General features: G+C 36.7%; 1 protein-coding gene across 1 annotated transcript in view; it reads right to left on the reverse strand.

Moving 5' to 3' along the window:
* Positions 1-247: 247 nt before the first annotated feature.
* The window catches only part of LOC103270609 (inactive N-acetylated-alpha-linked acidic dipeptidase-like protein 2), a 180077-nt gene continuing 169209 nt past the window's right edge, over positions 248-11115 (reverse strand). Inside the window, exon 2 of the mRNA XM_008068139.1 lies at positions 248-550. Within this exon, the coding sequence (XP_008066330.1) occupies positions 268-550 (283 nt within the window). The 3' untranslated portion in view covers positions 248-267. The remainder of the gene's footprint in view (positions 551-11115) is intronic.

Consider the following 11115-nt stretch of genomic DNA (forward strand, 5'->3'; position numbering starts at 1 on the left):
GATTTGCACTATATGGACTGAGCGAAATGTGAATGACTCAGTCACACATTCAACACCTTTGAATTACATTCTTCTAACGTGTTTTCACTTTCAAAATATGACAAGAAAAGGATCAGGCAATCCAAATTGCCCTTCTCTTTCCTGGCACCTCTATACTGAGAAGATTTAATGGCTACTTTTGTATGTCGCATCTTGCCAGTTAGCTCAATTTAGGTGAAAGCTGTTGTTTTCTAATTCTGTTTCACTGTAAATGACAGAGACAAATGATCATATTACCTTGAGAGTTCCTTTGGCAGAATAGGCTGCATACGAGTAGAGCGAGTCTTGGCTGCTATCTTTTCTGGCTTCTTCACTGCAAGGCTGGCCATCAGGATGAAAGCATTGACCACTGCTGCTCAGAGTCACAGTGTTGGGAGAATAGCCTGGCAGATTAAGCAGCACAGAGTAATTTACAAACTGTACGTCTTCTAGGCCCAAAGAAATCCACTGAGTCTTAATCTTCTTTGAGATTTCCATGTCATCTTCACTTTTATAGAGTTGCACCAAATTTCTGAAAAAAAGTGTAAAAGCACACTTTAAAAAAAGGAAAAAATTATTCTTTTGAGATACAACTACTTCATATATGAAAAATTATTAATAGACATTGTGAATATCAAAAGATGAATGAGAAAAGACCCTACCACAAGAATCTGAGTCTGGCAGAGGTGACGGATTTGCACAGAAATTATACTAAATCAAAGCAGAATTAATTAATTTCTTAAATTAAGAACTAATAAAGCACCATGAGGTTGCAGAGATGGGCTATTAATGCCAACTAGTTATTTTATTAATTCAGATTCTTCTATCACCATCAGCATAATTCATTTAAAACTTCCCAAACTAGGTGTCATACTAGTTGAGATAGTTCTTTATTGTAGTGTGATTTCATAAGACTATGTAATTAACATACAGCTATTACTGTTTAAAATAATACAGAGAGCACTCTTTAGTTACAATTTTCATGCCAAGTTACATGCTATGAGCACAGTGCTAGACAATAAAATCAAAACAAAATCGTAAATTGCTGCACCAATATGAAATTAATGGTTGTGTTGTGCTTTCTGTACTTGATATATTTATTCCTATACCTATTCCATAATTCACAGTGACATTACCTTTTTGCTTATGACATTATAGAAGTTAGACAAAATCTGTTTTAAAAATGTTGTGTAACATTCAGAACAGAATCAGACATGGGAACTTAAAAATAATTTAATCCAGATAAAGGATTTTTTGGGGTGTGTGTGTGTGCATGTGTGTGTGTGTCTGAAATAAAAAGGGATCAAAAAGGGGTCAGCTTCCTTCTTTGTCAAAAATGTACTTTCTTATAAGAATTTTATTGCTATCCAAGCTCCTACCGACCTAAGTGTTTATTTTCTCATGTATTTATTTTCCCCGAACCCTGTTTATTCACAACCTCCAAACTGAGCACATCTGAAAAAGGAACAAGAAATAGACACAACCGAGTAGGAGAACATTACAGGACACAAAAGGTGAATCAGTTGACACAGCTTAGAAGCTGGCCTACACAGGAAGATGCACTATGAAACAATCGCCCAGTTGCTTCCAATCTTTTTGAAGTATTCTGATTCATTCTTTTTCTTTATTTATTTTAAATATATAGCTGGGCCAATCAAAAGTGTCACTAAAATTATATTGAAGAACTGATTAGAATAATTCCATTTTTTATTCCCAGAGAGACTGGTCTACCTTCTACCTTGTTTTGTTGTTTTTGTTGCTTGATCAGCTCTCTCTCTTCCTTTACCCTCTCTTGTTAGGGCTTCTGTATTCTCTCTGTATATTTGACACAGATGAGGTTAAATGAGTTAAAATTTAACTCAATCTGATGAGAAAGTCATTTCGAAAAGGGCATCAATAATATTCTTTTTAAAACCCATATAAAGTGAGGTTTTAGAATACGTTTTATTTATGCAATGTGAATGCTACTTTAGATTTTGTTTGCTCTCTACCCAGTTGATTGATGAACATAAATCCACCAGGGAGTGTGCAATATATTTAATCAGACACTCCTTTTGTTGGTCTCAGTTTTAAAAGGCTTTTTAGTCTAACTGACTCAATAAAACATTTAATGTTATACCAAATAGCCTGAAAAGGTGAAGTACATTCTCCTCTAGGGGCTGAGTGGAAGAATCAGTAATTTGTCGCAATTCTGTCGCAATTTATTTTCTCTTTCATAGAGACAGAGTCTTGCTATCTTGCTCAAACTGATCTCAAATTTCTGGCCTCAAACAATCCTCCCATCACGGCCTCCCAAAGTGCTGGGATTACAGGCATGAGCCACCACACCTGGAAAATTTCTAAGTATTACTCAGCACTAAGCTAAAATGAGTAAAAAAAAAATATGTATTCTTGACTTCACATTTAATTTAAGGGATATGTACTTTTTGCATTGTGACTTCATTTTTAATATTATGAAATAATGTGGACATATATGGAGTATGTACCATATGTAAAGTATAAAGGAAAATGAAAGGAACAACCCAGCTTATAAAGTAGAAAATCTATAATATTATTGAAGCCCGTGATAGATCTTTCTTTGTTCAAACACTCACTCTGATTCCCAGAGTAACCATCAGCCTGATTTTTCTTTTCTTTTTTTTTGAGTCAGAGTCTCACTCCATCACCCTGACTGGAGTAAGTGGCATGCTTACGGTCACCGCAGTGTTGACCTGCTGGGCTCCAGCAATCTTTCTGCCTCAGCCTTCCAAGTAGCTGAAACTATGGGTGCGCACTATCATGCCCGACTAAGTTTTTGATTTTTATTGTAGAGACAAGGGCTCACCAAGTTGCCCAGGCTGGTCTTGAACCTGCGGGCTCAGGCAATCTACTCGTCTAGGCCTCCCAATGTACTGGGATGACAGGCTGAGCCACAGAGCCTGACCATCAGCCTGATTTTGTTGTTTCCCATTGCCTTATTGTTATAGATGCACATACATGCATGTATACATCCTTAATAATTCATCTTTTAATTTTATGTGTTTTTACTTTTAAATAATTGGTATCTTTTATATGGTTTTGTTACTTGCTTTTGTTAACACAGTATCTCTGAGGTTCCTCCAGGTTTTTAATCAATTCTCCTGAGATAAATATTTCAGAGTTGTTTTCCATTATTATAAACAATGCTGCTGCACTGAATATTCTCATTCATGTTTCCTGATAGATACATGCAAGAGTTTTTCTAGGCAAGAAATTATTGCCCTGTAGGGGATGCATTACATTCCTGCCAACACTTCAAGTGAGTTTTTAAATCTCCATTTCTACCAACACTTGATATGTTCCATTATTTTATTTCATTTTTTGATACTTTTGTCCATGTGGTAAGTATGAGCTTGTATTTCATTATGTGCTTAACTAAGAAGTACAATCACCAGATTGCAGGATATACTAAATGGTTTATCAAAGCTTTCTTCACTGCTTTTTTTTTTTTTTTCCATCTAGTGAGGTAAAATTGTATCCCATTGTAGTTTTAATTTGCATTTCCATGATTATCAGTGAGGAACTTTTCGTGTATTATTTAGCTACTCATGTTTCCTTTTCTGTGCAATAACTCTTCTTGTTTTTTGCCCATATTTATAGAAGTATTTGTATGTTTTGGATTATCCTTTTTAGGTCATCTGTATGGCATCCACCCTCTCTCAGTTTGGCTCCTCTTTTCATTTTGAATGTGTCATCTTATGATGAAACAAAGTTCATAATTGTACTGCAAATCTTTCATTTTAATATGATAGTTTGTACATTTTTTAAAATGCTTGAGAAATCCTCATCAATCCTGAGATCATAAAATTATTCTCTAAAAGATTAACTTTTAACTTTCTTTTTTTTTTTTTTTTTGCTTTTCAGTATTTACCTGGAGAGAGAGTGGGGTGGGGGAGGGTTGAGGTAGGAAACCAATCTCACTTTTTCCCACGTGAACAACTGTCCTGGTGCCCCATGTCAGATACTCCCTGCTAATGTGTAGCGACAACTGTCACATGTGAGTTTCCATATTTGTGTGGGTCTAAGTGCCCAAATCAATTCAATTAGTCTTTCCAGCTCCATAATAATGTGATGGTTTCATTATTATTACTTTATAATGTCTTAATATCCAAAATGGCAAACCATCCTACTTGTTCTTCAAAAACATCTCAACTATTTTTCTTCTCTCCTTTATTATTCTTGGAATGAGCTTATTAATTTCCTTGCCAAATTGTGATTGGAATTACAGTAAGATTAATGATCAACTTGAAAAGAAATGCCATCCTTATAATAAGATAACCATAAATCTTTAATACTATTACTATTGTCTGAATGTTTGTGTACCCCTGAAATTCTTATGCTGAAATTCTAATCCCCAAAGTGATGGTATTGGAGTTTGGGGTCTTTGGGAGGTGATTATATTATGAGAGCAGAACCTTTATGAATAAAATTATTACCTCAATAAAAGAGGATAGAGGAAGGTGTTTGCCTGGGTAATGCCACCTTAGAGACCCCAGTTATTTTGCTGGCTGCCCCAGGATAAAAAAATCTGCAAACATCCAGCTGTATTTAGCACCTAACCTAGCCACAAGACTTCTTTTCAACTTACTGAATCACAAGCCTTGGTTACCCCTAGCAATGCCAACCCCCAAATTTTTCCCTCAAGCCCTATAACTGCCCTAACTTATAAACAGTTGTGGGCTTCAGTTTTCTAAAGCCCCCTCCACAGGTTCTCCTCCTTAAAATAAACCTGCACTGCTGTGAAGCCACCCATCTCCCATCTCTCTTTCCCCATCTGCTCATTTTCTTAACCTAACAGGAGGCTATTTGCTCTTTCTGTCACATGAAGACACAGCCAGAGGCACTTTGTAGGAGAAAGCAGGCCCTCTTTATAAGAGAAAGCAGACACTGCAGGCACCTTGATCTGAGCTCTCCTTGCCTCCAGAACTGTGAGAAGTAAATTTCTGTTGTTAACAAGCTACCCAATCTAAAGTTTTCGTTATAGCAGCCTGAACAGATTAATACAATAATTAACTATCTGGTCAATGTTCACATGAAAATATGTTCTAAAATTGAAAAAAAGTTTATCTGTTTATTGCTGATAGAAAGGAATACTATTCCGTTGTACTACTATAATCTTGCTAAACTTTCCAATTAGAGTATTTTTTTCGTAGGTTTTTGGTTTTCTATGGAAAAAATATATCTTGAAAAATAATGGGAGAGATCCAAGATGGCCACCTAGAAGTCAGCTGCCCGCACCTTTCTTTCAGAACAGACCAAGGAGGACAGCCCCAGCCCCTGGTGACCCCAAGCAACTTGACTAGGCTTCCATAGAGGATGCACCTCAGGGCACATGGGGAGCCAGGAAGAGAGGGAAGGAGCAGCCGGTTTAGGAGCTGGGAGGCCCCAGCCCACCAAGGACCAGGTTTGAACGGGATTTGCAGTCTTGTAGTGTATGCAAGAGGGCAGACGGCTAATGACATGGCCTGCGACAGTTCCCCTACCCCAGCAGTGCAGGTCTTTAGTCCCATGCAGAAGTCAACTTGAATAGGTCACAGTCACTTGCTGCCAGAGCCCACCTATGCTCGGAAACACCTGGGCCAGAATGTGTGCCCAGCTAGCAACTTGGTGGCCAGCTCCCGGGGTAGGAAAGGTCACTGTTGGCTGCACTTGCCCGGTACAAGCAGCACTGAATGGCCAGCCCCCAGACCAGGAAAGATAGCCTGCTGGCCTCATTCACCCCAAGAGCACATCCTGCAGCAGCAAGAATTCGGCTGCTTTTAAGTTCTGAGCACGGGAAAGACCAAGGGAAGGTTGAGAGGAGCACCTGGTGACACTGTCTCCCTACTGGAACACTTCTGGGCTGCAGACAGTGCCGCTACTCCAGCAGGGCTGCCACGGAGGTAGGAGCCCATACCCCCTCCTGATTTCCACAGAGAGCCCAAGACTAAGTGTCCGAAAGCATTCTGGCTGTCCTGGCTGTGGGAAAAACTTCCAAATGGGAGGTTACGTTGAGCTCTGAGCACTGCCTAGAAGGAGAGGTGAAGCCGTGGTAGCGGCCTCTCTCCCTGTGTGAACATTTTGGAACAGCAGAAACAGCCCTAGGGCTGAAAGACAATATCAAATTACAAAACAGCAAAACTAAAAAAGAATAGAAAGAGAAGAGTTGATCCTCACAGATGAGGAAGAACCAGCAGAAAAATATGGAAATCCCCAAAGCCTTAAAGAGGCATCACCCATAAAAGCACCTTCCAGACCCCAGACGATGAAATCTATCCAGAACAACCTGTCCTTGGTGACAGACACAGAATTCAGATAATGGCAAAAATGGCTCAAAACAAGAGCCATCTACAACAAACCTGTAGCTAATGTCATGCGTAATAGACAGAAGCTGGAAGCATTCACCCTAAAAAGCTGGAACAAGACAAGGCTACTCACTCTCACCACTGCTATTCAACATAGTACTGGAAGTCCTAGTCAGAACACTTGGGCAGGAGAAGGAAATTAGTGATATCCAAAGTGAAAGTTAAATTATCCTTCTTTGTGGATGATATGATTCTATACCTAGAAAACCCTGGAAAGTCCGTCAAAAACCTCTTCACACTGATAAATGACTTTGGTAAAATCTCAGGATACAAAATCATTGCACAAAAGACAACTGCATTTCTATACACCAACAAGCATGCTGAGAACCAAATAAAAAATGCAATTCCATCCACAATAGCCACAAAAAAAATGAAATACTTGAAATTCACCTAACCAAAGAAGTGAAAGTCTTTTACAATGAGATACAAAACACTGCTCAAATAAATCAATGATAAAACAAACAAATGAAAATATATCCTATATTCATGGATTGGAAGAATCAGTATCACCAAGATGCTCATTCTACTGCAGGCAAACTACAGATTCTGTGCAATTTCTATCAAATTGCCAACATCATTTTTCACAGACCTAAAAAAGACATTACAAACATTCATATGGAAGCAAAAAAGGAGCACAAATAGCTAAAGCAATCCTCAACAAAAGGAACAAATCTGGAGACATTGCACTTCCAGACTTCAAACTTTATTACAAGGCTACAGTAACCAAGAAAGCACTGTCTTGGTACAGGAATAGACACATAGACCAAGAGAACAGGACAAAGAATCCAGAAATAAAATCATAGTCCCTCAATCAACTTACTGACAAAGCCATCAATAATAAACATTGGACAAGGAAAACCATATTTAGAAGTTGTGTTGGGAAAAAATGGCTGACCACATGCAAAAGAATGAAACTGGATCCCAACCTATCACCATATACAAAAATTAACTCAAAAATGAATCAAAGACTTAAATGTGAAACCTCAAACTATAAGAATCTCAGAAGAAAACTCAAGAAACACCCTCCTGGATATCAGAGTAGGAAAGGAATTTAGGGCCACATCCTCAAAAGCAAATGCCGCAAAATCTAAAATTGACAGGTGGAATTTTATCAAACTGAAAAGGTTTTGCACAGCAAAAGAAACCATAAAAGGAGTAAAGAGACAAACCATGGTACGGGAAAAAATATTTGCAAGCTATGCATCTGACAATGGCCTAATATCCAGACTCTATAAGGAACTTAAACGAATCAAAAGAATAAAAAAAATATAAAAAGTGAACCAAGGACATGAATAGACACTTCTCAAAGGATGTCATACAAACAGCTAACAAACATATGAAAAAATGCTCAGCCTCACTAATCATCAGAGAAATGCAAATCAAAACTATGAGATAACACCTAACACTGGTAAGGATAGCTATCATTAATATATTTTTTAAAAATAAAAATAAAATAAACCAGTGCTGGCAGCTACGGAGAAAAGGGACCACTTCTACCCTGTTGATGATAATGTAAGCTAGTTCAGGAGCTTCCTCTGAGCTTGCATATCATCCAGCAATCACTCTTTGGAAAATACATCCAGAGGAACATGAAACACTGGACAACAAAGACACCAGCACACACATGATTACTGCAGCACTTTTCACAATAGAAAGAACATGGAACCAACACAGATGCTCATCAAAAGTGGACTGGATAAAGAAAATGTGGTACAGATACATGATGGAATATTATTCAGCCATAAAGAACAAAATTTTGGTCTCCACAGAAACATGGATGCATATGGAGACCATCATACAATGTGAACTATCACAGAAACAAAGAACTGAATACCATGTGCTCCCACTCATAAGAAGGTCTTAGTCAGTGGTCACTTGAGCACAAGGGTGGGATTGGAAGATGTTGATCACTGCTAGGGAAGAGAGGGAGGGAGGGAGGGAGGCTGGAGGAAGGGAGACATGTGGCATCCCACTGGATACCTGGGCCACTATCAGGGGTGAGAAGCCCAAATATCACCTGCATGCAACCCACTTATGTAGAAAATACTCACTTGTAATTCAAAACTCTAAGACAAAAAATAAATACATAATATGTATAGTAAAGATCATGAAAAGAAAATATTTTCATTGGAAATGTGACCTCTGTCAAGCAATTTAGTGACAATAAAAAAAATTTCCAAGTACTTAGATTTAGATTAAAATAAAAAATAGATTTATATTTTATATTACTATACAGGTTAGGATCTTCAGAAAATATTTAATGAAATATTTAATAAGTAGCGATAGTGGACATCCATGTTGTATGGTAAATATTGGGTTTAAAATGTTCTTTTCTGTGCTGAGCATGGTGTCTATAATCCCCCAGCACTTTGGGAGGTAAAGGTGGGAGGGTTACTTGAGGCCAGGAGTTCAAGACCAGCCGGAACAACATAGTGAGACCCCATTCTACAAAAATAAAAATTAGTCAGACATGGTGAGATATGCCTGTAGCCACAGCTACTCAGGAGGCTGAGATGGGAGGATCACTTGAGCCTAGGAGCCCAGAAGGTCAAAGTTGCAGTGAGCAAGCTGTGATCATGCCACTGTACTTCTGCCTGGGCAACAGAGTGAGATACTTTCAAAAAGAAAGAAAAGATATTCCTTCCATTATCGTGTACTTAAAAGATGTTTTATTAATGAATATTGAATTTTTTTCAGAAATTCTGATGCACGTGTTAAAAAAATTATACGATCTTTTCCTTTAATTTGATAGATTACATTAATAGATTATTTTAGTGTTAAATTAAACTTGCATTCCTATGATTAACTCTACTAATAGAAGGTATTATAATCTTTAGCTATTATGTGATTTATTTTGCCAACTTTTTTTGGCTTATCAAAATCTTATTCTTTATTTATAGTTTGGTAACAACCTCCGTTTAAAGTCAATTTACTTAAGGTAATATTATATTGTAATGAGAATAATTCTTTTGAGATCCTCATTGCCTTTTTCATTCTGTTATTTTCTTGTTATGTATCACTTAAATGCAGATGAATCTGCAGGTGAAGAGCAAAGACGATGGAGTCTTCTCCTTTAAAAACACCTCACCAACAAGCATACCTGCATAATGAACATTTGTATACTTAACCCTAAACTGTACCCTACATCTTTAAAATAAATTTTTTTAAAAAAGAGAGAGACACCTCACCCTGGGTTTCAGAGGATCTTAACACTAGAGAGCAATGTAGAGATCTGCTTGCCTAAACCCTGTATATGACACATAACAAAACTAGAGACCAGGGAAGCTACATGACAGGTTCAAGGACTCTGTTCTGTAGAAGGGCAGAGGTGGACTTCTAGATTAGTAATGAAAGTTCTCTCCAATGAATATAATAAGCAAAGAAATCATATTCCCACCACTCATTCTACAGAAAAGATGGCCATTGAGAGGATTATTTTGTTTTACTTTTTATGACTTGGTGTTGTTCAGATAGCTTAACTTAAAAAAATTGTAAAGATTTTTTCTTTGTATTTTAGTGGCTTTAGTGGGTATACATAGTTTTTGTTTACATGAATGCATTAAGTAATGGCATAATTCACCAATATTTTGCTTATTATTTTCACATCTATTTTTAAAAGCAAAGTTGGTATGTAAAGTTCCTTTCAGGAATTATTTCTGTCTGGTTTTGATTTGTAACCATACAAACTTCATAAAATGAGACAGGAAGTGTTTCCTTTTGAGTTGTTCTCTGGGAGAAATTGAATATGATTAGAATTATTGAAAAAGAAATTATTCTGTAACTAAAAATTGTACTCGATGTTCTTATTTTAAGAGAGCTATGAACTGCTGATTCATTGTCTTCAAATGATGAATTTTTATAAAACTTTGAATTACAAGTCTTTAATTGCTCTCTGTGATGCATCCTATTGGTTTTCAAATTTCTGGATTTCTGCTTTTATCACTTGCTGCAGTACCCTCTCTTGAATTTTGGTTCTGTTGAGGATTTCTCTTATCATTCCATCAGCTTAGAATAGTGGTCTTTGTATATTGCAATGTATATGGCATCTTTGTGTTTTTTAGAAAGACTACTTAAAACAGCAGTGCACTAACTTAAGCACCTAACTACCATATAAGACATGATTTCTTTGTATGTATTGATTCCTATTTACACAAGATCCAAGGGAGAAAACTGGAAAGGATTGCTATCTAAAATGCCTCTTCCACAGATTTATAGTATGGATATTTGGTCAAAATTGATTAACGTGATACCATTTGGCATATTATCTCACCTATTAAAAAGTAAATTATTCAAGTCTCCTATACTATACTTGTTGACTAAATTCAAGGGAGTATGAGAACATCTTTACGATAATTTAAATACCAGTATATCAATATAAAAATACATCCTAAAAGATGACAGCAAAATTTTTGGATACATATGATTACAAACATATTGGTCTTTAAAAAATAATAGAGGAAATACAATTTCTTAATAAATAGTGTCTAACATTTCATATACTTAATCATAAATTAATAAATAGCTATTAATATTGGTCATCCTAAGATTCCTTTTTAATTATATCACCTTTTATTTATTTACTTATTTGTTTATTTTAATTTTTTGAGTCAGAGTCTCACTCCATCACCCAGGCTATAGTGCAGTGGCATAGCTCAACTTAAAAAAATTGTAAAGACTTTTTTCTTTCTTTCTTTTTTTTGAGTTGGAGTCTCACTCTGTCGCCCAGACTGGAGTG

The sequence above is a fragment of the Carlito syrichta genome, unplaced genomic scaffold, assembly GCF_000164805.1.
Source record: "Carlito syrichta isolate Samal-C Ts95f unplaced genomic scaffold, Tarsius_syrichta-2.0.1 Scaffold309883, whole genome shotgun sequence".
Classification (NCBI taxonomy): Eukaryota; Metazoa; Chordata; class Mammalia; order Primates; family Tarsiidae; genus Carlito; species Carlito syrichta.